General features: G+C 44.2%; 1 protein-coding gene across 2 annotated transcripts; it reads left to right on the plus strand.

Annotated features, from left to right (window-relative positions):
* The first annotated feature begins 2,285 nt into the window (after positions 1-2,285).
* PCMT1 (protein-L-isoaspartate (D-aspartate) O-methyltransferase) lies at positions 2,286-27,405 on the plus strand. Of its 2 annotated transcripts, none has more exons than XM_069975030.1 (8): positions 2,286-2,583; positions 14,596-14,700; positions 18,240-18,271; positions 19,594-19,698; positions 22,872-22,992; positions 23,595-23,680; positions 24,989-25,207; positions 27,299-27,405. In XM_069975030.1, the coding sequence occupies exons 1-7, from the start codon at positions 2,301-2,303 to the stop codon at positions 25,166-25,168; spliced, it is 912 nt and encodes a 303-aa protein (XP_069831131.1). In that variant the 5' UTR covers positions 2,286-2,300; the 3' UTR covers positions 25,169-25,207; positions 27,299-27,405. The 2 variants fall into 2 exon arrangements, with proteins under 2 accessions (XP_069831131.1, XP_069831130.1); XM_069975029.1 differs by having other exon boundaries at positions 24,989-25,158.
* Positions 27,406-27,850: the final 445 nt, after the last annotated feature.

A 27,850-nucleotide genomic window follows, 5' to 3' on the forward strand; every position in this document is an offset into this window, starting at 1 on the left:
CATAAATTAAATAGGCAAGCATCACTCCATATATAATTTGCAATCTATATATGAAAGGCAGTGTATCTTGTTATAGGTACATCTAATAATTCTCTAAATCCAAATATGTTTATTTTTATTTATACAATGGTAAAAGGGCAGTGATTTAAACTTATAAGTCACATTCACACTATGGAATCCGCACGGATAACCTCCGGCAGATTCTTTGCGCTAGCTCCCCCGGCTTTAAGATCTGGCCATCCCATAGGCTTCATTCTATGCTTAGGCAGATTCTACCATCCGCCCAAAAAAGAATTGACATGTCAATTCTTTTGGCAGACAGCAGAATCTGCCTGAACATAGAATGAAGCCTATGGGATCTTCAAGCAGGAGCCCCCACGGAATCCACCAGAGGTTATCCATGCGGATTCCGTAGTGCGAACGTGCCCTTATTGAGAGAGGGGATTTTTATTAAAGAATTTTTTTTCACACTGCAAAAAACAGGTGGAAATTGTGTGTGGAATCAATTCTGGAGCAGAGAGCTGTGCAGAGCAGAGGCACCCTAAACATAACATTGAGACAGGTGGGATACTGAGTGGAGTGCGTGGTGAGGATTTCGCTTCCAATTTCCACCTGTTTTCCTCAGTATGAACGCTGCTGGAGCCCACTGCAATCCTTTACCAAACCAGGATCAGCATCATTGCGACGCTGAGGCCCAGTGGGGTAAAATGAAGGGACTGCGGGGGCATCATTTACAGCAGGGATGGGGAACCTTCGTCCCTCCAAAACTACAATTCCCATCATGCCTGGACAGCCGAAGCTTTAGCTGTCCAGGCATGATGGGAATTGTAGTTTTGCAACAGCTGGAGGGCTGAAGGTTCCCCATCCCTGATTTACAGCAATTTAAATACAGCTGCCAGCTTGGACAGCTGCATTTATATAAGCCAGATGCGGCAATGAAGTAACAATGTGTTTCTTTTTATAACGATCATTGTTTAGATGGAACGCTAAATCGTTTGAAAACTTCGTTATTACGATCATTTTAAGATCACTGAAACCCATCAGACACAAAGGGTGAATCGTTGAAAGGCTGTTTAGACAAAGCGTTTAGCTAATTTTCTGCGAACCACCAACGACGATTTTAGAACATGTTGAAAGATCACGATGAACGATTTATCGCTTGTTGCTTGATCGTACGCAGGGTTTACACAAGCAGATTATTGCTCAAATGCGATAGTTATCGCGGACATTTGAACCATAATCGCTCTGTGTAAAAGGTCCATTACTGCCAAGGTCCTCTCTGAACTCCCCACTCACAGCAGGACATGCCAGCAAAAGGAAGGGAAGGGTGGTGGTGTGCGTTGGGATGTGCTGAGGACGCTGGGGACCATGAACCAAGCTGCCTGCGACGCCAGCAGTGAAGCTCCACAAGGGAATTAGGCGAGTCCTGGGTGGCCTTACTTTCGGGGGGTGCCTTACTTTACTGCTAGAGGGTAGAGTAGTAGGGGTCTTATTTTCAGAGAAACACTGCAATAAAGCTGAGGCATTAAAGTGGTAATGGCGCGGCTGTGTCAGTACACTAGCGCTAAATTTTAAACTGCTTAAAAGCTCCTGAAATTATTAATCATGGTGCTGGGAGCTCCCAGGTCCAGTCCACAAAATACTGTCCACGGCCGGATGGAATTCTACGGGTATGTGAACATCTGAAAAACGGCCACGTTCAGCTACCTAGCCTAATACAAACACTCGGCATTCAACTCCCTGGACGAGATTTATGAAGGGTGTAAATATACGCCTGGTGTAAACTGCCCACAGCAACCAATCACAGCTACTCTTATATTTTACCAGGGCTGAGAGCTGAGCTGTGATTGGTTGCTGTGGGCAGTTCACACCAGGCGTATATTTACCCCCTTTCATAAATCTCCCCCCCATGTTTCTGGATGAATTGGCTCACTCCTCTCAGTCACTAGTATACCACTATTCTGTATATCATTCATCTATACACATTTCCCACACCACACTACAGTGTCACTGCAGCTGATCCATGGGCCGGCCATAGCGGGGGGAGGAGCCGGAGAATTTGTTTTTCGGGCATGCACAGTAACTGCACACTGCAACACCGTCACCCACAGCAGCGGACAGCGCTACTAACGAGACGTGCGGCCGCCACCTCCGCTCACTGCCCCGGGAGCTCCCGCAGCACACACACACGTATACGTGGCGCTGACAAGCTGTACGAGAAGACGCTACACAATCGACCTCACAACAACACGGTCAACCTCTGACGCACTGCGCATGCGGGAGAAGCCGTGACGTAACCCATGCCGGCGCTGGGCGTGGCGGTTAATACGTCCCGTGTGCTAGCGTTGGGCGTGGCCTCACGGCTCTCACACGGTTCTGAGCCTCTGCGTAGCCCCGCCCCCTCCTCCTCCGGCGGGCCCGCGGATGACGTCTCCTGGCTGGAGGTGTTGGGCTTCCTGGGCAAACTGCTGGGCGCAGTCGCCGCGCTGAAAGCAGCAGAGTACCTGCTCCGTGCGCTGTGTGCAGCCATGGCCTGGAAGTCAGGGGGAGCCAGCCACTCCGAGCTGGTCGGCAACCTGCGCAGTGAGTGTGTGAGGGGCAGATGACAGATCGTGCACAGTGACATGTACTGCTCTGATCGCGTGTGAGAGGAGAGCCGTGTGTGTGCTGGGGATGCTGCACAGGGGCTGCAGGCTGACATCCCCTCATAGTGGCAGATGGCCTGTGCCTGTAGTGTGTGCAGGGGCTCCAATTCTGATGTGTTATTACTGTGTAATATCCCTCCACCCCAGCGTCTGCTGGACGGATATGTAGCCTGGTGTGAACAGGTGCTTATAGTAGATGAACATCTGGAAGTGGTCAATGACTTCAGTAACCTGTAGTCCAAACCTGTAGTGAGGGTGAACAGCATGAGGCTAGCCATTACTGCTGGCTGTACTGAGGGTGATCAGCATGAGGCTAGCCATACCTACTGGCTGTACTGAGGGTGATTAGCATGAGGATAGCCATACCTACTGGCTGTACTGAGGGTGATTAGCATGAGGATAGCATTACTACTGGCTGTACTGAGGGTGATCAGCATGAGGCTAGCCATACCTACTGGCTGTACTGAGGGTGATCAGCATGAGGCTAGCCATTACTGCTGGCTGTACTGAGGGTGATCAGCATGAGGATAGCCATACCTACTGGCTGTACTGAGGGTGATCAGCATGAGGCTAGCCATACCTACTGGCTGTACTGAGGGTGATCAGCATGAGGATAGCCATACCTACTGGCTGTACTGAGGGTGATCAGCATGAGGATAGCCATACCTACTGGCTGTACTGAGGGTGATCAGCTTGAGGCTAGCCATACCTACTGGCTGTACTGAGGGTGATCAGCATGAGGATAGCCATTACTACTGGCTGTACTGAGGGTGATCAGCATGAGGATAGCCATACCTACTGGCTGTACTGAGGGTGATCAGCATGAGGATAGCCATACCTACTGGCTGTACTGAGGGTGATCAGCATGAGGATAGCCATTACTACTGGCTGTACTGAGGGTGATCAGCATGAGGCTAGCCATAACTACTGGCTGTACTGAGGGTGATCAGCATGAGGATAGCCATACCTACTGGCTGTACTGAGGGTGATCAGCATGAGGATAGCCATAACTACTGGCTGTACTGAGGGTGATCAGCATGAGGCTAGCCATTACTGCTGGCTGTACTGAGGGTGATCAGCATGAGGCTAGCCATAACTACTGGCTGTACTGAGGGTGATCAGCATGAGGATAGCCATACCTACTGGCTGTACTGAGGGTGATCAGCATGAGGATAGCCATACCTACTGGCTGTACTGAGGGTGATCAGCATGAGGCTAGCCATTACTGCTGGCTGTACTGAGGGTGATCAGCATGAGGCTAGCCATAACTACTGGCTGTACTGATGGTGATCAGCATGAGGATAGCCATACCTACTGGCTGTACTGAGGGTGATCAGCATGAGGCTAGCCATAACTACTGGCTTTACTGAGGGTGATCAGAATGAGGCTAGCCATACCTACTGGCTGTACTGAGGGTGATCAGCATGAGGCTAGCCATACCTACTGGCTGTACTGAGGGTGATCAGCATGAGGCTAGCCATACCTACTGGCTGTACTGAAGGTGATTAGCATGAGGCTAGCCATACCTACTGGCTGTACTGAGGGTGATCAGCATGAGGATAGCCATACCTACTGGCTGTACTGAGGGTGATCAGCATGAGAATAGCCATACCTACTGGCTGTACTGAGGGTGATCAGCATGAGGATAGCCATACCTACTGGCTGTACTGAAGGTGATTAGCATGAGGCTAGCCATACCTACTGGCTGTACTGAGGGTGATCAGCATGAGGATAGCCATACCTACTGGCTGTACTGAGGGTGATCAGCATGAGGATAGCCATACCTACTGGCTGTACTGAGGGTGATCAGCATGAGGCTAGCCATAACTACTGGCTGTACTGAGGGTGATCAGCATGAGGCTAGCCATAACTACTGGCTGTACTGAGGGTGATCAGCATGAGGATAGCCATACCTACTGGCTGTACTGAGGGTGATCAGCATGAGGATAGCCATACCTACTGGCTGTACTGAAGGTGATTAGCATGAGGCTAGCCATAACTACTGGTTGTACTGAGGGTGATCAGCATGAGGATAGCCATACCTACTGGCTGTACTGAGGGTGATCAGCATGAGGATAGCCATACCTACTGGCTGTACTGAGGGTGATCAGCATGAGGCTAGCCATTACTACTGGCTCTAGGGAGGGTGATCAGCATGAGGCTAGCCATTACTACTGGCTGTACTGAGGGTGATCAGCATGAGGATAGCCATACCTACTGGCTGTACTGAGGGTGATTAGCATGAGGCTAGCCATACCTACTGGCTGTACTGAGGGTGATCAGCATGAGGCTAGCCATACCTACTGGCTGTACTGAGGGTGATCAGCATGAGGCTAGCCATAACTACTGGCTGTACTGAGGGTGATCAGCATGAGGATAGCCATTACTACTGGCTGTAATGAGGGTGATCAGCATGAGGATAGCCATACCTACTGGCTGTACTGAGGGTGATCAGCATGAGGCTAGCCATTACTACTGGCTGTAGTGCTGGTGATCAGCATGAGGATAGCCATACCTACTGGCTGTACTGAGGGTGATCAGCATGAGGATAGCCATACCTACTGGCTGTACTGAGGGTGATCAGCATGAGGATAGCCATACCTACTGGCTGTACTGATGGTGATCAGCATGAGGCTAGCCATAACTACTGGCTGTACTGAGGGTGATCAGCATGAGGCTAGCCATAACTACTGGCTGTACTGAGGGTAATCAGCATGAGGATAGCCATACCTACTGGCTGTACTGAGGGTGATCAGCATGAGGCTAGCCATAACTACTGGTTGTACTGAGAGTGATCAGCATGAGGATAGCCATACCTACTGGCTGTACTGAGGGTGATCAGCATGAGGCTAGCCATTACTACTGGCTGTAGGGAGGGTGATCAGCATGAGGCTAGCCATTACTACTGGCTGTACTGAGGGTGATCAGCATGAGGATAGCCATACCTACTGGCTGTACTGAGGGTGATCAGCATGAGGATAGCCATACCTACTGGCTGTAGTGAGGGTGATCAGCTGGGGCCATTATTACTGCTTGTAGTGGTGTTGATCAGCAGGAGCCATTATTACTGGCTGTAGTGAGGGTGATCAGCAGGGGCCATTATTACTGGTTGTAGTGGTGGTGATCAACGGGGGCCATTATTACTGGCTGTAGTGGTGGTGATCAGCAGGGGCCATTATTACTGGTTGTTGTAGTGGTGGTGATCAGCAGGAGCCATTATTACTGGTTGTATTGGTGATGATCAGCGGGGGCCATTATTACTAGCTGTATTGAGGGTGATCAGCGAGGGCCATTATTACTGGCTGTAGTGAGGGTGATGCTGCAGCCTTTCTTGTCACCTAGATGTATTTAGCCTTCCCCTAGTTCCACATTGTTACATGGTGCCCGGTGGTATTTGACATATATGCTGTAGCTATTTCTGGAGGCATTCCAATAAGGTGTTCATTCCTCCATGTTACTCAGTGGGTGAGTGTTACTAGATAGAATTGTAGACACTATTGTGTGTGTCGCACTTATGCACTTACCTCAGTGCTTTTGAGAAGTGTGTCGAAAAGGGAATGAGTTTTAGAAACTTCCTAAAATAAAAAATTATAAAACCCCATAAAATTATGGCATGCTGTTTATTGGGGTGTAAAGTAAATCCTTCCATGAAGTGATAACTTGTGGCCTTTCTCTAGGGGGGTACTCGTATTGTGTTTTATCGTGCACTACAGTGGCTGATCACAGCCTTGGCGACACTTTGATATACTTTATACAAGTGGCAGATACTTGACTTTGAAAAGTAAAGCAATGGTCTTGTGACTTGCACCATATACACCATTTTTATTCATTTAGTGCAGTTTTTGACTATTTATCAAATAATGGATTTGACCCCTTTTGAGAAATCTCCCCCCACAGGCTGTCGATTTGCTAGAAAAGAACCCGTGTTTTCATTGCCTTCACTTTTGATGCGTTTACACAGAGAGATTTATCTGACAGATTTTTGAAGCCAAAGCCAGGAACAGACTATAAACAGAGAACAGCTCATAAAGGAGAGACTGAGATTTCTCCTCTTTAATCCATTTCTAGCTTTGGCTTAAAAAATCTGTCAGATAAATCTCTCTGTGTAACCGCAGTATAACTACCAATAGTTCCAGGTGGCATAGGCCAATTGCCAGTTCAGTTTGGCTGAAGTCCCACGTGTACGTAACTTTCCTGCCTGCGTTCCTTTCAGGGCTGGGTTATTATGCAGCTCAATTTAGACCTGAAGTCCTGAATGTTTGTTGCTGTGCATGTACAAAAAGGCGTACTCGACCTTCACCGTCCGCTTCTTGATGTGCAGCAGCAGAGCTCAAGTGTAGTGAAGTCCTTATATCCACATGCATATATCCTGTTATAGGACTGGGAGAATGCCAGGAGCCTGATAGCCAATCCGCCTTGATGCCCAACTTTTTAGTTTTTTTCCTTTCTCGTTTATGGAGGTGCGGATTACAGGCTACACGTGTCTTTTTGTCATTTCTCTATCCCTGTCACACAAGGAGCTTGCTAGTACAGCAGGGTTATATCAGAGTATCATTACAGTGAATATGAGCACGCCATGTGTCCATGCTGGGAGCCAACAATGTATAAAATGTGGGATTCCAGATTCTGATCAGATGTTTTTCCTCCTAGTACAGACTTGTCCAAAGGACTGGGTAAGGCCTAATATATTGTCCTATGTAAAAGCAGTGCTTCAATACTAGTAGTCAAAGCTGCAGAAAAAAGGGAACACTGAAAAAATACAACATACCATATTTATAAAGGTTGCAGTCTTCATTCCCCGCCATGACTTAGCAGACTGCTATGTCAGTCATTGGCTTGAGGATGACGTGCATCAGTTTTAATAATATAAGTATGTTGAATCTTTTAGCTTTAATTCTAGTTTTTGTTGCCATTTTGGCTACTAAGGCTGCATTTACACAGTATGTTTGAACACCCCACCGTTCACTTGGGGGGGGGGGTCATCATTGGTTGGGATCCCAGCAGTACGACTCCTTTTGATTAGATACTTATTACTTGTGTATGGGTAAATTGGAATTTTGGGATTACCCCTTTTAAGATTACTAATCCACTTGGGGATTTAACTCAAAGGGCATCTATCACCACCTGGGAAACCACATGAGTTATTACAAGACTTATTAAAGGAAAAAGCATTTCATCTCTAATTTAGAAATGCAGCTCTGACCCGACCCGATTGGGCACCTGCTGGACACCGCTACTGGAAGTCAGAATCCATGTGTCACAGCAGCAGCTTCTGGTCTCCAGCACAATGTCGCTGCGTGCTTCCTCCCTTGTTGGAAATTTTGCATGAACATAGACATTTCTCTGTGTTAACGACAGGGCTGTGAAGTCGGAGTCTGAGTTGGAGTTGGAAAAAAATGTACAAACTCCGACTCCATCTTTTAAAAAAATGTAGAATTGAATTTTGATATGAATTTTACAAGTTTTGTAAATAGGACACTGGCCCTATTACATAAGGGTGGTCGGGGAATATATCAGTAATAGGACACTGGCCCTATTACATAAGGGTGGTCATGGAAAAGTTGTCGGTCACTATTTGGCAGTTTGTTTCTGAGCTGGAAGAGTCCATTGTGTGGGGGTAGATCTGTGCTGTTCTCTTCCTGGATGCTGGATGACTGTATATGAGCAGAAGTGTAATATGTAGATATCCTGTGTAATATAGAGGAGGAGGAGAAGACATAAGTAGTGTAGCAGTAACCTCTGTCCTCAGTGTGGTTTTTTCTCTCTGGGAGAAGTTTGTGTGTTTTTCTTCAGTGTTCAATGGCTGCAGCTGTGTGTGTGTGTGTGTGTGTGTGTGCGCGCGCGCGCGCGTGTGTGTGTGTGTGCGTGCTATGGCTGCAGTAGGCTGTGTGTGTGCTATGACTGCAGCAGGCTGTGTGTGTGTGCTATGGCTGCAGCAGGCTGTGTGTATGCTATGGCTGCAGGAGGGTGTGTGTGTGCGCGCTATGGCTGCAGCAAGCTGTGTGTATGTGTGCTATGGCTGCAGCAGGCTTTGTGTATGTGTGCTATGGCTGCAGCAAGCTGTGTGTGTATGTGTGCTATGGCTGCATCAGGCTGTGTGTATGTGTGCTATGGCTGCATCAGGCTGTGTGTGTGTGCACTATGGCTGCAGCAGGCTGTGTATGTGTGCTATGGCTGCAGCAGGCTGTGTGTATGTGTGCTATGGCCGCAGCAAGCAGAGTTTGTATGTGTGCTATGGCTGGAGCAAGCTCTGTGTGTGTGTGTGTGTGTGTGTGTGTGTGTGTGTGTGTGTGTGTGTGTGTGTGTGCACTATGGCTGCAGCAGGCTGTGTGTATGTGTGCTATGGCCGCAGCAAGCAGTGTGTGTGTGTGTGTGTGCGTGCGTGCTATTGCATGCCCTCACAGTGACCTCTATATCACTGTGTGACCCCTCTATATCACTATATGTGACCCCCTCTCTATCACTATGTGTGACCCCCTCTCTCTATCACTTTGTGTGACCCCCTGTATATCACTATGGCTGACCTCTATATTACAGGTATCTGGAAGTGTTAGCAGTGTTTCTGTGTGTATGGTGAATATTTAGTTAGAAACATAGAAGATTGTGAGCAGGAAAAGACCACCTGCTCCATCTAGTCTAGTTGTAAGTAGTTCAGGACATGGAGGCTGGAGACGGGCTGCATCCACTGCACACACAGGAGAAGCTGCTTTATATCTTTCCTCATTCCCTCAGAAGTCGCCCCAGGATCATGTAGGACATTAGGGAAAAGCTGCTGAGCCAGTGTGATAAATAAATCCCCTGGTATATGGCTGGCCATTTATCAAGGAGCAGGAGTCGGAATCGGTCCTGATAAAATTCAGGAGTCGGAGCTGCGACTTACCGACTCCACAGCCCTGGTTGACGACCCTCATAGCAGTTTGGGTTGAGGCTAGAACTAAGCGGACCTGTCAAACTGTTCAAGTTCAGCAATGTTCTCTGAACCCAAAGTTGGAAGCCGCCCTAGGTGGTCCTGGGTAAACATGGATACAGCCATAGGAAGAAAAAAAGAAAGGAGCCTTTGTGATGTGCAAAATTGTTACCTTGAGTTTCTGAAGGCCTTCGTGGGTCTCATTTTAACTCTGAGACTGCCTCAGGCTGTACTAGTAGAGTGCAGATTTTACAGTTTAATGCAGTGTAAAAACATTGCATCAAGCTGTTAAATTGAGTTATCCAGCACTACAAATACACAGCCACTGTCTTTCAGAGACAGCACTACTTGTCTCCAGTTGGGTGGGATTTTGTAACTCAGTTCCATTGAAGTGAATATAGCTTAATTGCCGTGCTGTTATACAGATTTGTAATTTTACTTCTATTTAAAAATCTCCAGTTTTCCAGTACTTATCAGCTGCTGTATGTCCTGTAGGAAGTGGTGTTTTCTTTCTAGTCTGACACAGTGCTCTCTGCTGCCACCTCTGTCCATGTCAGGAACTGTCCAGAACAGCAGCAAATCCCCATAGAAAACCTCCCCTGCTCTGGACAGTTCCTGTCATGGACAGAGGTTGCAGCAGGGAGCACTGTGTCAGACTGGAAAGAATACACCACTACTTGCAGGACATACAGCAGCTCATAAGTACTGAAAGATAGAGATTTTTAAATAGAAGTAAATTACAGGTCAGTATAACTTTCTGACAACAGTTGGGTTTTTTTTGCCGAAGTTCCCCTTTAATATATTCCCTTGTCTTATGGAATTGGTTGTATTTGTAGCTTATATAGCCTGCATACCACTCCTGGTAATGAGAACCCTGCTAGGACAGACTCCGAGCAGTCCCTTTTCTTCAGGATGATACAATATTTATGAGTGACCGCATGACGTTGAGTTCAGACTCCTTGTTATCTTGCGCTACCTTTCTATGGTTTTGGTATGGCTGAGAGAACTCGCTTACTGTGCAGATTCCAGCTGTGCTCCAAAACATCGTCTGACCCCTCTTTCTGAATGCCGCCGTTATTCCGGTTGCCCACTCGTAGCTGTCAAAACAAGTCACACAAGGCCTTTCTCTATTTTGTTTTTTAACCCATTTTGGCAGTCAGTGATGAACGCAATAAAGTAATGTACAGCAAACCGTATCTCTTACAGACGTATGCTGCTTTTCCTATCGTTATTGGGAAATGCTGCCCATGTGCTCTTAGCGTGAAATTTCACTACTGTGTTAAGATATTTCTGCAGCTTTTAACATTTCCAGACCTTATCTTGTAGGATGCAGTAGTTCAAGTAGTTTTGGCTGAATGTTGAAAAGTCCTTTCTCCTGTATTCATAGAAATAATAAACAGTTGTCATAAAAATATATATAAATGTATTAAAGGGAAACTATCTGTAGGTTAGACTAATCTAACCTGCTGCTATGTCCCTATAGCGCACGGGGTGCTGAGGTACTTTTCTTACCTTCATCCACGGCGTTGTTTTTATTCAGTGTGTAGTTAAAGGGAACCAATCACCTAAAAACCCACTATTACGCTATTGAAATGTGCAGCAGCAGCAGCGCCCAGCACACTTCCCAAACATGCTTTTGTAACTTTCCCAAAATTACTTTATATTTTTGGTGCGCTGTATGCAAATCCCCGCAAGTAGTCATCTTGGCGGTGAGCCGTCGGCATCAAGTCACGTCAATCACACCCAGGGGCGTGATTCAATAATAATTAGCCTGACGTCATTCTGGGGCAAGCTGTGCATCACGTCGGCGCGCCCACTTTCTTACTACGCCGCGCAGTACAGCAGTCCTGATCCGCACTGTACTGCGCAGGTGCAGAATAGTCTTAAACTCATTGCTGGATCTCTGACACTGAGTTAGAGGCTATCCTGCACTTGCGCAGTACAGCGTGGATCGGGACCACTGCACATGCGCGGCGTAGTAGGAACGTGGGCGCGCCGATGTGATGCAAAGCGCACCCCTGAATGACGACAGGCTAATTATTCAGTTTGAATCACGCCCCTAGGTGTGATTGACGCGGGTGCCGACGGCTCACCGCCCAGATGACTACTTGCGGGGATTGGCATACAGCGCGCCAAGATTATAAAGTAAGTTTGGGGACTATACATTGCAGGGAGAAAAGTTAAAAAAGCATGTCTGGGAAGTGTGCTGGGCGCTGCTGCTGCACATTTCAATAGCGTTATAGTGGGTTTTTAGGTGATTGGTTCCCTTTGAATCCCAAGGCTAATAAGACAGTTTGTTGCACTGGGGTGGGACTTCCACACGCCCCAGGCGAATTGGTGCATTGAGGGTGGCAGTCTCGCCCTCAGTGCACCAAACAGCCTTATTAGCATAGGGATTTAACTACAAACGACGCCGGGGTTAAAGGTAAGAAAATTTCTTTCATCCTCGGCACCTTATGTTCATTATAGGGACATATCAGCAGGTTAGGTACTGTTAAGGAAAATAAGACCTAGCGTCAAAATAGGGCCAAGTTAAAATCAGCTTACCTGAGGATACAAGGTTCAACTACAGAGGGGGGAGGCAAGTATGCTGTATGAGGGGAAGGAGGTATACATTATGGGAGAACAACTAAAGGGGGGGAGGGAAGTATGCAGTATACTGCAAAGGGGGCATGTATAGGTTGTGGGGGAGAAACTGCAGAGGGAGGTATACGGTATGGGGGAACAACTACAGAGGGGGGTATACGGTATAGGGGAACAACTACAGAGAGGGAGGATGGTATACAATATGGGGTGCCTTACTGCAGAGGGGGATGTATACAGTGTGGGGGGAGAAGTACAGAGAGGGGAGGAAGGTATACAGTATAGGGGAATAACTACAGAGAGGAGAGGGAGGTATATGGTATGGAAGCCTAACTACAAGGAAGCCTACAGTATAGGAGTCAGACATACAATATGGTGGCCAATTACCATATAAAGCTACAGTGTAGGGGCATACCATGTTTCTCTAAAAATAAGACCTACCCCCAAAATAAGCCCTAACCCTTATCCAGAGAAAAAAAAATGATAGCATCCTGTTTTTATTTTCGGAGAAACGCGGTAGTTTACCTTTTAAAGGAGTTGACTCTGACTATACAGTGGTGGCATTATTCACCAAAACAAGTGATAGGCACATAGTTCTAGTCAATAGCTGAATAGAAACGGTGTTTCTGTCACTAAGAAAAAAAATGTAACACAGATGTCAAGTGTTTTCAGTGGTTGGGGTCTCATTGTTAAGACCCCGGCAGTGTTAAGACCCCGGCGCGGCAGTGATCTCTACTCCCAGGCTAACACAGTCGGTCTCAGTTGAGGAGAAGGGCATTATTAGTCTATCAAGCCTGTCTCTTGCAATGAGTTGGATCGAGCAGCGGGTCAGGGAGGGAAGCGAACAGCCTATTCTGCCAGTGGCCATTTAGAATCTAAAGATACAACCCAATCAAAACTTTTCACATGTCTAATATAATATATAAAGGTGTTTTTTGTTTTTTTATGCTTTTACAGCAGTTGGCTCTTTTGACCATACATTACTGATATATCCAATCCATAGATCCAGTGCTATTGTGATTACTTGTGAAAGATTCTTAGAATGCTCTCACAAGTAATAGTGAATTACATTAGAGAAGAGAGGCTCCCAATATGCACTAATACTGTGTGAAAGCCATCTGGAAAGCCTCCTGTATACTAAAACGTAAGAGTTTTAATAAAGCACGTTTTTCCGCATTACACATTATACCATGTGTGGTCATGTTTGTATTGAAGTCTGGTCTCTAACCATTGTGTTATACAGCAGGAGGAGCTAAAGAGGTTAATATATACTTTAATGGAGAAACACTCAGTATAAGGCTAGGTTCACACTGCATCTTTGCTTCCATTTCACTACGGTTAATTTTAACACGGAAAAATGGTGTCAACCACATCTCTGTGTACCATCCTTTTTTGTTTTAACGAATATGTTAAAGGAGAAGTCTGGCAAATTCTTTTTTATTAAGGTATTGTATTGCCCCCCAAAAGTTATACAATTTACCAAAATACACTTATTATGGGAAATACTTATAAAGTGCTTTTTTCCCTGCATTTACTACTGCATCAAGGCTTCACTTCCTGGAAAACATAGTGATATCACTTCCTCGATAAAATGGTGATGTCATGACCCGCTGGAAGTCCCAGAGCTGGCTGTGCGGTGACTGTTGGAGAGGGGCGCTGGGATTCGGGACGCTGTAGGGACACTGAGCATCCCCCTGCCTTCATCCTCTCCAGCAGCCACACAGCTCTGGGAGTCGGGTCGTGACATCGCCATGTTATCCAGGAAGTGAAGCCTTGATGCAGTAGTAAAGGCAGGGAAAAAAGCACTTTATAAGCATTTCCCGTTATAAGTGTATATTAGGGATTTGTATAACTTGTTTGCCGGACTTCTTTAAACAGACAGCAAAAACCCGGTGTGAACCTAACTTGCAATGAATTTATATTTGCTTATTCTTAGTTTGGAGAGTCTAGTGGGCGTTCCTACTAAGTAATTGTCAGACATCTACTACAGGGATGGGGAACCTTTGACCCTCCAGATGTTTCAAAACTACAATTTCCATCATGCCTGGACAGCCCAAGCTTCTAATTGGATGCCCATACATGTTGAGAATTGTAGTTTTGCTACAGCTGGAGGGCCAAAGGTTCCCCATCTCTGCTCTACTATGTATGCATGCACAGTAAGACCGCCCTCATGACTCCTAAGCATAGACATTGCAGGAATGTAAATATCCTATATAATTTTGTACTGGAGCATTTCATATGGTATGTCAGGCTGCTGTGTGTGTTCTGCTCTATGGTTACTGATTGTTCTCTGATAGGGTTCCTGACAGTGAAAAGTGGCCACAGTAGTGTGAAGGGGGCCTTACCGTTTTACAGATGTAAAATAATTACTGACTCCACCGCCCTGCATGCAACCAAAAAACCTATTTAATAATTGCATCGTGTTTCCTGTTATTCTAACACTTCTCAAATATTTTGCAGAAAATGGTATTATAAAATCAGACAAAGTATATGAAGTAATGTTGGCTACTGACCGCAAACATTATGCAAAGTGCAACCCCTACATGGACTCTCCTCAGTCAATAGGTAAGGAGGCTATTCATATTCCCAACATTTTGTACATTTTACTTTTCCTGCCTGGTTATAATTTAGTTCCAATGCACGTCAAATGTTTCAATTCAATGTGTTTGTTTTCCCTACAAATAGTCTCCCCTTTTTGCTTTGATGGCAGCCTTGCACATTGGTGTGGACACTGCTCTAGTGCTGTTTATTTGGGAACTTAATAAATAAGGTCACATTCACATGTTCTGTATATATGGACGGTGTGCAACAGAACAGATTCACGGCATCGTGACATCATGTATGATTATGAAGCTGCGAGCTTCTCAACTGTTAAAATCTTTGTGGTAATGTACTGAGACAGCCGTGCAACTGTATCAGTACATTACCACAAAGATTTAAATGGTTTCAGAGCTCCCAGCATCAAAATGATACACAATGCTGGGAACTCCAAACTCCGTTCCGTTGCACACTGCCTGTATATACGGATCATTCATGGAACATTTGCATGAGGCCTTAGGGCCTTATCACACGGGACAGTTATCATGGAAATTATTTTTATATTGTTCGAATTTAACCAATAATCGTTTTGTGTAAATGCAGGCAGTGATCAAACGACCAACGAGAAATTGTTCTTCGTTCGTTTGTGCTGGCACTAAAATCATTAATATTTCGCTGTAAGGCTATGTTCACACACAGTATTTTTGCTCAGTATTTTGGTCCTCATATTGCAACCAAAACCTTGAGTAGATTGAAAACATAGGCAATGTTCACGCACTGTTGAAATTTAGTGGATTGCCGTCATTTAATGGCAAATAATTGGCGTTATTTTAAAACATTGGCCGTTATTATGAAATAACGGCCATTATTTGTCATAAAATGACGGCCATCCACTAAATTTCCACAGTGTGTGAACATAGCCTTTCTGTGTTTTCAATCCACTCCTGGTTTTGGTTGCAATGTGAGGACAAAAATACTGTGTGTGAACCCAGCCTAATTCTGCATTTGTTTACCAATCGTTCAGTGTTGTTCCTTCGTTTGCTGGGATCAGATGGAGTAAAGGATCCTAGTAATGATCGTAACTAATGACTATCATTCTGTGTAATATGGTGAAAAATTTCAGGTTAAGGCCCCGTTCCCACTGAGCAAAGGTAGCGGAATTCCGCGACGGAATTGTCCGCCGCGGAATGCTGTTAGCCTCCCGCTCATAATGGGAGTCTATGGGAGGCGCGCGCTCCTGCTCTGTTCGCGCTGAAGAATAAACATGTTCATTCTTCAGCGCGTACAGAGCAGGAGCCTTAGTCTCTGCGGCAGAGGTTACTCTTGGTGTCCTGGAACAGTCCTTATGAGAGAGAGTTTCTTCACAGCATCTGATAGTTTTTATGACTGCAATTTTCCAGATTGACTGACCCTCCTTTTTTAAAGAACTGATGGACTTTTGTTTCTCATTACCTATTTGAGTGGATCTTATCATAATGTAGATTATATCAATGGTTGAATAGGGCTAAACAGTGTATGGAACAGTGTGCCAATCTTACCTGTGCTCAACACAGCTGATGGTCTCAACCACATTTTGGCAAGAAATTCTACAAATGAACTCTTGCAAAGACAAACCTGTTAATCAAAAGACATTGACGCTGGAATGTGCTGCGGAATCTGTTAGCGCTATACAAATATTATTATTATTAAAGGTGACTACTGAATGATAGAATACCAAGAGTGTGCAAAGCTGTCATCAAAGCAAAAGGCAACTACTGGAGAATTTAGAATATACCCTAGTTTGACTAACAATCTTTGTTTACTACTTAACTTTATATGTTTGTTTTATAGTTTTCATGTCTCAGAGGTTTGTATCAATGGGGGTCCTGGTGCCGAGATCCCCACTGATGGCTAGAACAAAGGAGCAGTCACATTCAGCAGCGCACACCCTGCCCCTTAATCTCCGCTCTCACTTGTAAAGTATCAGTGGATGGAATTAAAATGGAGACTATGGAACTTCCGGTAGATGGGATTGCCGGAAGTTCCATAGGCTTTAGCAGTGAGAGCGGCGCATCTACCCCTTCTTCTAGAAATCGTGGGTCGGGGTCTGAGCACCCGGCTATGACATGTCAGAAGTTTGTTTTAATGATAGATTTTCTTTCTATGAGATAATTTATAAATCTGAAGATATGCTATAGTAAGAAACTGTTCTAATTGTAGGGAAGGCTAGCCCTATGATACAGCGCTGCACTAAGCATCACATGGCAACACCTACACACAGTACGAAGCCACAAGGGAAAAACCCTGCTTCTAGTCTCATGTGGCTCTGCCATATGTACAGTATGAGACCTAATGTTTAGCTCATTCTGATTTAAGCATGTTTCCACTTTAAACCAAAAAAAAAATGCAATATCCCAACATCATCCTATGGTCAGATATTACTCTGTGGGGAAAAACCTCTTTCAAGTCATCTCTTGCCTTATCTGTCAGTGACGCTGAAGTATGTTAAAGGGACAGTTAAACATAAAATCCAAATGTGACTTACATAAAAGAACAGCTGATATCTACAGACACATATGGAAAACTTCAATATACAGTACGTCAAAGGGGAAGTCTGTGTAGCAATAAGAGGTGCAGAAACTTCAGGGGAGCCATTCTGTAGGAAACATCTCAGGTTTTCTAGGAACGTTATTTTTTTAATTTTTTTTTTTCTGTTAATGTCCTTAGTGGGTATTTTGTACCTTTTGTAGGTTTGAAGGGGACGTCTAGGCAGAATAAAAAACAAGGCGAGCAGGGGGGTAGTGGGAATGGGATGATATGACACTTCCCGGTGCCACCACTTTTGGTACTCCACTGATCTCCTGTGACAGGACACTGCTGCAGTCATTGATTGGCTTAGCGGGGCAGTTCCTGTGGGGCTGTGGCATTACAGGAACTGGAAGATGCAGGGGACCGCACTTTGAGAACCTGTGTGGTACATTATATGAAATTTTTAGGAAGAGCCTCTTCTCTTGTTTTCATCTTGGTGGGTAGAACAACAGAAAGGCCACTGCTGTGCCTTACAGCACTACTCTCCCATCCTGCTGTGCCTTACATCACTACACTCTCCTATCCTGTTGTGCCTTACGTCCCTGCACTCTCCATCTCTGCTGCTAATCTGCTGTGACATCCAGTGATAAGGCGTCTGCAGCAGATTCTTGGCCATGTATGGTTGCAGATGAGCTCTGAAGAGCTTGTGCCGATCAGTGGTGTGGCCAGGCTGCACGAACATTCGCTGTATTGTTTGTGCGGCCATTTAAATACATTATTATTGGACACTTATTCCTTGTTTACACAGAGATGTGCAGTGATAACAATGATTTTTACGGCAGCACAATAAATCCAATCAGCTGATGAACGGACATTTACACAGGCCAATTATTGGGCTATCTGGATAATTAAGCGTTCCTAGGTCCATGTAAAAGGGCCATTACATGCAGTAAATATGATGCCTTGTCTTGTTTTTCCTTACCCCCGTGTGAAATAAAGGAAGTCATTCTTTTCTTGTGTGCTTATTAAATCTGTCTTTTTTTCTGGTCTTCTGACAGGTTATCAAGCAACAATTAGTGCTCCTCACATGGTATGTGCTACAAGTTAATATGCGATATATCATTTTTGTTTTGTTTTTATTTAACTTTTTATATCTTGCAGTTTCTTTCATGTTTATTATCACATCTTAAAAATGGTTCCCATATATTTATTGTATTGGGCTTTATGTCTGATGACAATTGTGTATGTTATGCACTGGTCTGCCATGCATAACCAGACAGATAAGGGGTTATTCTGGGAAAAATTCACTTTTCCTCTATCCACAGGCTAGGGGAAAAGTTGGAGATCGCAGAGGGGCCGACCTGTGGATAGGGGAAAAGTGAATTTTTCCCGGAATAACCTTTTAAACTCTGAATGTAACTATTCTGTGCGGAGCAGGCAGATGTCTAGCATGCCTTCTGACACCACTGGATACAATACTGTTCCCATGGGAATCTGGGAATCATCAGTTTTTTCCATATGTGAATTGGTCCTGAGAATTTGGCCTAGATTTTTAAAACAGTCTATTTCTCATACAACACAAACAGACGGGCAGTCTCCAGGTTTGCCAGATTTATCAACGTCTATCAGGCTAATAAGTAAATCTGGCATATCTTAAAGCTGTCAATTCCAAGTTTAAACCAACTATTAGAACCCTATTACACAGGGCAGCTATATGTCCAATCAGGCCAATTCGGGCAGATATGGTCCAGTGTAATAAAGACAATGATCAGCCATGGAGATGATCATTGGATAATTGTTCTCTTTTAGCGAGTTTAAAAATCATCAGCCGCTGACCGCATATCGCTGTGTGTAATAGGATGTGCATGGTTGGCACTGATGAGTATAGAAAATAATAAGTTATACTTACTTCTCAAGGCTGCCCAGTGTTGTCCTGCCTGTTCCACACTCACCGTAGCTGCCACTGGCACTTCCTAATCTGTCTGTACAGTGGCAGGCTGCTCAGCCAATCAATGGCCGTGGCGGTGTCCCGTCTTGGTCAATGATTGGCGGAGCTTGCTGTCACTGCACAGATGGGTTAGGAAGTGTCAGCGGCAACTGCCGTGAGCGGGGGAAAGCCAGAAGGACGCCAGAAAGCCTTGTGCAGTAAAGTAAGAGAAATAGACTAAGGGCAAAGATGACTTCCTGATACGTATGTAAATCAGCCAGAAGTAATCAAAGAATATTCTGTGGCTTTTGAAAAGGTTGATGCTGTATCCACACTATATTGTCAGCAGAAAGATGGGCATAATTTGCTCTTCATTTCTGTTCTGTTTAATTGGATGTGCATGAAGAGAAATGCACCAGTACTGAAAGCACATGACGCCCCCTTTATTTCTGACATCTTAATATTAATATTCTTTTTTTATTTAGCATGCATATGCATTAGAACTCCTCCACGATCAGTTACACGATGGTGCCAAAGCTTTGGACGTAGGCTCCGGAAGTGGAATCCTTACCGCTTGTTTTTCAAGAATGGTAATGTTTTGTGCTTTTAGTATTTCTATTAATATTCGTAACGAAACAGGAATATGAGTGTTGAATTTAAAAGGAGCATATGCCACATGTATTTAGTGTTTTAAGATGGCATCCTAATGTGGAAACTAAGACTACTTTTTCCATCTTGGTACAGAAGGCAATGGAGACTCTCCTGCAGCGAGGAGATTGCAGCAAGCTAGGGAGTAAGGCGTGCAGTTGAAGGGAACCAGTCGGCACAATTGTGCTAATATGGTTCCTAGAAGCACAGTATAGATCTACTGTGCAGCTCGCAGAACATACCAGCTGCGGCTGCAGCAATAGCAGCAACTAGTCATCTTGGTGGGAAGCCCCCATGCCTAGTCAGGGCTCTCTGTCTGTCAGCATGCATTGCAGGGATGATTGGCCACTAACAGGTCTCTCTGTTGGTCAATCATCCCCACACGTGGCTCCCCGCCAGGATGACTAGTTGCCGCCTCTCTGCCTGCCCCGCGCGGCATAATAAAACAACTATCTCACCTCTATAAATCTGCAGCCAGTATGCTCCGGGAGCTACACAGATCTTGAGGGAAAGAAGTAAAGTCTTGTCTTTATCATTTGATAGGGTACTCCAGCAAAAAAAAAAATTATTCAAATCAGCTGGTTGCAAAAAGTTATACAGATTTGTAATTTACTTCTACTTAGAAATTTCCAGCCTTCCAGTACTTATCAGCTAATGTATGTGCTGCAGGAAGTGGTGTATTCTTTCCAGTCTGACACAGTGCTCTCTGCAGACACCCCTGAGAGGTTTTCCATGGGGATTTGCTGCTGCTCTAGACAGTTCCTGACATGGACAGAGGTGGCAACATAGAGCACTGTGTCAGACTGGAGAGAACGACTTCCTGCATGACATACAGCAGCTGACAAGTCCTGGAAGACTGGAGATTTTTAAACAAAAGTATAGAATCTGTATATCTTTCTGACACCATGCTGTCTATGGCAATCGCAGCCTTCTACACCATTCTATTGTTGTTCTTTTGCCAAAAAGAACAGACTTGTGGCTTCTTTTCTAAGTAATGGACCCCTGTGTAGGCATTTGGTGTATGTTAGGAGCTCTCCCAATGTACTGACTAACCATAGGGAAAATACAGTGTGAACCCAGCTCCAGGCTGAGAATATATTTCTCATTGAATGAATATTATAGTATTGCCAAAGCATTTTACATTACTAGACTCTCCGCTCTCTGGGCATGATGATGATGATGATTCCAAGCATTGCTTAACATAAATAGCCATGTTCTGCTGAGTGCAGCGCAAAACACCAGGGCCCGCTGTCAGCTGATGCCTGCCTCCATGTAATCCGCAGCCTTCCTGCCAACATCTAGTGCCAGACATTTCACAAACAAACAGTAACCTATAGTTGTCATAGTGAAAACCTTCAGCTCTTCCCATGTGGCTGCTGTTCAAAGCTCTCCTGGTAATTCTATATTGTGCCGTATGTGTTCAAGTAAAGCACCTCTTGTTCAGCATTGTGTCACCTAGCTGTGGCTTCTAATGATGATGTTTCCGAATCAGTAACCCTTTTATATAGGCCTCCACATACATAACAGCAAAACCCGGCAGAGAAATAACCTGGTATAGTAAAGGGTAAAGTATATGTTAAGCCCTCGGGCAGGGCTTAAAGTGACACTGTCACCCCCTTTTTTCTTTATGACTTCTCTACACAGGTGTAAAGGGTAAATTTAGCAGTCTTCATACCTAATTTTATATCATAGGTCATGGTGCTTGTTCCAGTAAAAAGTGGTCTTTTATCAGAAGTGGCTTGTGCGATCTGGGCAGCGCTTTAAGGGCGAAGCGTCACTTGGCTCCACCCAAAACGCCACTGTTGGCCCTGCCACCGTGACGTCATTGTCGCATATGCCACGCCCTTCGACATCCATTGGAACAGGCCAGCCTAAAAGGTCTAGGCCCCGCCCCCTCTAGGTAAGCCCATACCAAAGGCCGCGTGACCTATGTGCCAGCCAAGGATGGCACAGGGGTGGGGCAATTGGTGCTGTTGTGGGCGGGGCTAAGTGGTGCTTTGCACGTGAAGCCCTGCCCATATAGCACAATCCGCAGATTATAAAAGATCACTTTTTACTGGAACAAGCACCATGATGTATGATATAAAATAAGGTATAAAAACTGCAAAATTTACACCTGAGTAGAGAAGTCATAATGCAAAAAGAGGGTGACAGTGTCCCTTTAAGTCAGTATCACAGTTAATCAGACATGTATCCTCGATAACTGTAATCGAACAATAATTATGACATGCCCTTTTTGTAAACCACATCCCCTTTTTTTTTTTAACCCCGCACTGGCGATATTTTTTTCAACAAAGTAATACAAAAAAAAAGTTACTTGCTGAGCAGCAACCCAATATACAGCCACTACAGGACGTTTATACACAGTTATACAGCTAAGTACACACTACAGGACGTGTATATATAGGTATGCAGCCATTACAGGACATGTATTCATAGGTTTACAGCTATGTACACACTACAGGAGGCGTATATACAGATATATAGCTATGTACAGACAGGACATGTATACACATGTATGCAGCCACTACAAGACATTTATACATAGGTTTACAGCTATGTACATACTAAAAGACGTGCGTGTATCTAGAGTGTGTAGACACAGGTATACAGCTATGTACACACTACAGGACATGTATATACACTCCTCAGGTGTAGATTAACCACTCCTCAGGTGTAGATTAACCCTAAGTCCTCAGGGGTTGTACCTGTGCCAAGGCAAGTCTTCTGCTAGATACAGTTTAGAGATACTAATCTGCTTTATAGGAGCAATAGAACTAATGGTATAAATAAGTGTGTGTACAGGACGCTTTATAAAGATCTTGTAATTTATTGATTGAAATCTCTGATGTTTCTGTGCTAAAGAGTCCAGTCCATAGAGGGACTCCGCCCACTGGACTCCTCATCACAGAATGATCGGGAATTTCAAGTTAGAAGTTTATACTGAATCTTTTCCCACAAAGATCTGCTCAGCCGTTCCTGCTTTATAACATCATGTCAATAGATTTGACAGCGTTGTCTCGGTGACAGACTTCAAGTAACTGTGCCCATTTAAAATGCTACAGGACGCTTTATTTTAAAATTGATGGTGAGAATTTATTTTTTCTTTATTCAGGTTGGCGCAAAGGGCAAAGTTATAGGAATTGATCACATTAAGGAGTTAGTAGATGACTCTATAAATAATGTAAAAAAAGATGACCCGTCATTACTGACTTCTGGTCGAGTGAGTCTCTTAGGTAAGTGTCCTATACATTCTCAGTTTATGGAGGTAAGTGCTATTTTACATACATATCTAACAGCAGGTTAGTGTTTATAAGGTTCTTCACCAGCTGCCAGGGGACGTATAGTGCAACCAGTGATGGTAATGGCTTTAAATTCATGTTCTTCATATCCTAGATTACACAACCAGGTGGTGTTTTACATCCTTATTTACATAGACAGACCAGGTGGGAGATATGCTATCCGCTTTATCATACATTAGAAACCACATTTTATTATGCACTGATTTACTGGCTACAGCTTCTTTCTTGACCATTTAGGCATCTTATTTGTCTATTTCCATTTTTATAGCAATAGCATTTTCCTGACAGGCCCAGGCTGCAGCTGTGTGGGAATATGGATATTTGTTGTAATAACAGCTGGTAATCACAGCATATGTAGCAAGCTCAACACCTGAGCTCTCTTCCTAGTACTATAGTAAAAGCATGCCGAATATATCCTGCACGTGTCCTCAAACCCCAGGCAGACATACTGTACATATATGCCATGTGTCGCCATGTATAAATGATTGCATAAAATTGAAACACCCCTTTAAATAGTTTTCTCTGTGTGTACCTAGTTGGAGACGGACGCATGGGTCATCCTGAAGAAGCACCATATGATGCTATTCATGTTGGAGCTGCAGCACCTGTTGTGCCACAAGCTGTACGTGCTGTCCCTTTCTTCTTGTATCTTTTAGTAATTAAATGGGTTTTCTGGGGAGTTACTCTTTTTAGTAATTGTGGTCAGACACGCTGAAAAAAAAACCCTATACTCTCGTCTTCACTCCCCCTCCACTATTATAGAGCTCCAGTAGATGGGGTTAATATGTGGAATTTTCCAGTATCTGCCTGAGCACAATTATTATTTTAAAAATAAAAGTTAGCCCAGAATACTTTATTAGGGTATGTGCACACTGAGCAATTCTCGAGGAATTGTAGCTGAAAGTTTTCAGGCAGAATTCAAGCAGAATTTAAGCCCCCCATTGACTTCTATAGGATTCCTCTAGCAGATCTACAGCAGAAAAATCTGCTCGGAAATTCTGCAGTGTGAACAACCGAGCAGAAAACCCATTGAACACAATGGGACTTTGCTCTGTACATATTTTACAGGAGGAATTTCAAGCTGAATTCCTCACCTTTTCCTCAGTGTGCACATACCCTTAGAAATTATTTAAAAAAAAAAACATTCATCCAGTACTTATCAGCTGCTGTATTTCCGGCAGGAAGTGGTGTATTCTTTCCAGTCTGACACTGTGCTCTCTGCTGCCACCTTTGTCCATGTCAGGAAATTTGCAGAACAGGAGACGTTTTCTGTTTTCTATGTTAAAGGGGTTATCCAGCGCTACAAAAACATGCCCACTTTTCCCCCTACTGTTGTCTCCAGGTGCAGTTTGCAATTAAGCTCCATTTACTTCAATGGAACTGAGTTTCAAAACCCCACCCAAACTGGAGACAACAGTAGGGGGAAAGTGGCCATGTTTTTGTAGCGCTGGATAATCTTTTTAATTTGCTGCTGCTTTGGACAGTTCCTGTCATGGACAGAGGTGGCAACAGAGAGCACTGTGTCAGACTGAAAAGAATACACCACTTCCTGCAGGACATACAGCAGCTAATAAGTAAATAAGACTGGGTTGTTTTTTTTTGTATAAAAGTAAATTACGGTTCTTTTTAACTTTCTGACACCAGTTGATCTGAAAGAAATTTTTTTGCCAGAGTTCCACTTTAATTCACCTGTAAGCTTTGTTGGAAGTTTGCAGAGTTTCTCTTCAATTGTCTTTCACAGTTTCAATCCTCTTTTCATTCAGTATTATCAGCTCCAGGGAATCCGCAGAGAACTTGTGTGGACTAGTCTTATTTAGTTGTTGTATGGTTCATTAATACTTCAATCCAAATCTGCTGCTCATCCCCTTGATAATATGTTGTCTCGGTCTTAGAACCCTATTTTATGTAAGTGTGTGCTTTCCTCTTTCAGCTTGTAGATCAGCTTAAACCCGGAGGAAGACTAATCCTACCTGTGGGTCCTGCTGGAGGAAACCAAATGTTGGAGCAATATGATAAGTTAGAAGACGGAAGTGTCAAAATGAAACCTCTGATGGGGGTCATCTATGTGCCTTTAACAGACAAAGAAAAGCAATGGTCAAGGTGGAAGTGATTTTCTGTCCCACTCTTTCTCCTTCCAGTTACACATAAGGTGAAAGGTCTGGATTTTAGCAGATACCTGGAATGACTGCATTTGCTGCTGTCACTGCTCTCTGCTACTTCCATACCATTTAACAGCAATGTACTTGGCACAGTGTGATTTAGCTTCTAAGACATGACTGGTAACACATGCAAATAATGTGCATGGCTTGTAAGAGACCTATGGTCCACATACATATCAGTCTTGTCCAGCTCTGCTTTATTTTATGCAACATGTTTTATTTAATTCAGCATTTGGTCTTACAGCTACAACCACAGCATAGGAACATTTAACATATACCTGTCACATCTTAAAATTTTTTTGACATGTCGTAGAGAAGCATGCATCTTAGCGGTTCTCTCCCCTTTTTCTTTATGTAGACTTACTTATAGACCTGCATTAGGAGTCTGTCTCGGTCCAGCTAGGAAGAGATCACGCTTGAATGCACTTCTGGTTGCTTGAGGTTGGGGTCTAAACACCCAGGATTGTGAAAAGGTTTTTTTTTTAAAGGGAAACTGTCACCATAAAAATACTTTTTAAGCTATCGGTATCATGTTATAGAGCAGAAGAAGCTAAGCAGATTGATATATATATATATACACACCTTTATGGGAAAAGATTTAGTATAACTTGTAATTTATTGATTGAAACCTCTGATGTTTCCATGCTAAAGCATCCAGTCCATTGAGTGACACTGCCCACTCGACTCCTAAACACAGAATGATCAGGGTTTCAAGTAAGGGTATGTGGATTCCGTAGCAGCCACGCACCGCTGCTCCCATGGGCTTCATTCTATGGTTTGCCAGATTTCGCTCCTCCTCATTCTTCGGGCGGACAGCGGAATCTGGCAAACCATAGAATGAAGCCTATGGGAGCAGCGGAGATGCACGTGGCCATTAGCAGGGGTGAGCTGCAGAATCCAAGGCGGGTGTTCCATCGGGATTCCGTAGTATGGACATACCCTTATACTGAATCTTTTTCCCACAAATATATATATCTGCTCAACTGTTCCTGCTCTCTAACATGAAGGTTGATAGATTAGATAGCATTGTCTTGGTGACAGGTTCCATTTAAGTAACTGTGCCCATTCAAAATGCTTGAGCCGCACAATCAGAAATAGTCAAAAAAAAAGAAATAAATAAAGGCCATGCATTCCAGATATCAATTCTTCATAAGGTGGTAAACCAATTGATGTTCAGTCATGGTTATATATACCTTCCTTGCTTTTGTGCACCAAATTAAAGTTGTTTTACCACATCCATGGTAGTCTTTAGACCTTAAAGGGAACCTGTCACCCCCCGTGCCGGGGTGACAGGTTCCCGACCCCCCGTTAGAGACCCCTATACTTACCTCATCGCGCCGGGTCCCGCTTCTGAAGATGGTCGGGTCCCGGAGATCTCAGCCGCTGCAGCCCGGCGCGCGCACTGCGAGATGAGTCCAACGCTCATAGAGAATGACGGAGCGCTGGACTCTCCTGTCATTCTCTATGGGTGTTGGACTCATCTCTCAGCGCGCGCCCCGGGCTGCGGCGGCTGAGATCTCCGGGACCCGACCATCTTCAGAAGTGGGACCCGGCGCGATGAGGTAAGTATAGGGGTCTCTAACGGGGAGTCGGGAACCTGTCACCCCGGCACGGGGGGTGACAGGTTCCCTTTAAAGGGGTTATCCAGGCTTAGGAAAAAAACAGCAACATGCTTGCAAAAACACCACCACCCCCTGGTTGTGTGTGTGTGGTATTACAGTTCAGCTCCATTCACATGAATAACAATGCCAGGAGTTTTAAGGTCCGGTCTGCATTATACAATATATTATTACGGACGTTTGAATGACCTCTGTGGGGTTTTTTTAATTCTTATTATTCACATGATTTCTCTGTGGCCCCAAATGCTGCAATTAAGAAAACATGTCCCTTAATATAATGCCTCTGGTTTGCTAAGCTGCACATTGATATTTTTGCTCTGCATCACATTTTTGTCTCTTAATAACAATTTACTTGCTTTAACAGCTTTTTTTTATGAATTTATTTTATTTTTTGCTTTGCTTCTATCTAGTTTTAAGTCTTTGAACCAGTAACAAACTCTGTAATTCTTTTTCTTTCTTTAGGGATGAATTGTAACAGCTCCATCACTCCAATCCAAACATAGTATTATGGTGTGGTGCTCTCGTGCACCTCCAAAAGCTTTTTCTTCACTCATCAGCAGTGCAGCTTTTTTTTACCCTGCTGAATTGGCATGGAAGTGTTTTTTTCTGTTTGGCTTTTAAAATCAAATGTTTAACTGTGCAGATCTCATTTGAAAAAAAAACTCCATTTAAAATTTATTTTTTTATTTTATTTTGTTTGCGTTTGAAAATGGCGGAGTGTTTGACTGACGTAGCGCAGATACTCACCGTTCCGAATTATTTAAAAAATAAAAGCAAATGTTTCTATTTTAGTTTCTGGATACATTAAAGGTATACCTTCAGCATCACTGTAAAATGTTCAGACCGCCACCAAATGACACTACAATGCATAACGTCGAGTTTCCGCTAAATGCTGCTAAACACATAGACCTTGAGCTTCCCTCTCAGAGCTTTTTGACGTGGTGTCGTAGAGTAGCATGTGGATGCAGTCAGCAGCTTTATCTAAACACCAGGAAATCTTCATGTCCTTTATTG

The sequence above is a fragment of the Dendropsophus ebraccatus genome, chromosome 6, assembly GCF_027789765.1.
Source record: "Dendropsophus ebraccatus isolate aDenEbr1 chromosome 6, aDenEbr1.pat, whole genome shotgun sequence".
NCBI lineage: Eukaryota > Metazoa > Chordata > Amphibia > Anura > Hylidae > Dendropsophus > Dendropsophus ebraccatus.

Bases quoted from the DNA above. Each gene is read 5' to 3' on its own strand.
- PCMT1 (XM_069975029.1), top strand. From the start codon at position 2,301: ATGCCGGCGCTGGGCGTGGCGGTTAATACGTCCCGTGTGCTAGCGTTG. The intron at 14,701-18,239 runs GTAAGGAGGCTA...GTCTTCTGACAG, and splicing joins GGACTCTCCTCAGTCAATAG to GTTATCAAGCAACAATTAGT. The intron at 19,699-22,871 runs GTAATGTTTTGT...TTCTTTATTCAG, and splicing joins CCGCTTGTTTTTCAAGAATG to GTTGGCGCAAAGGGCAAAGT.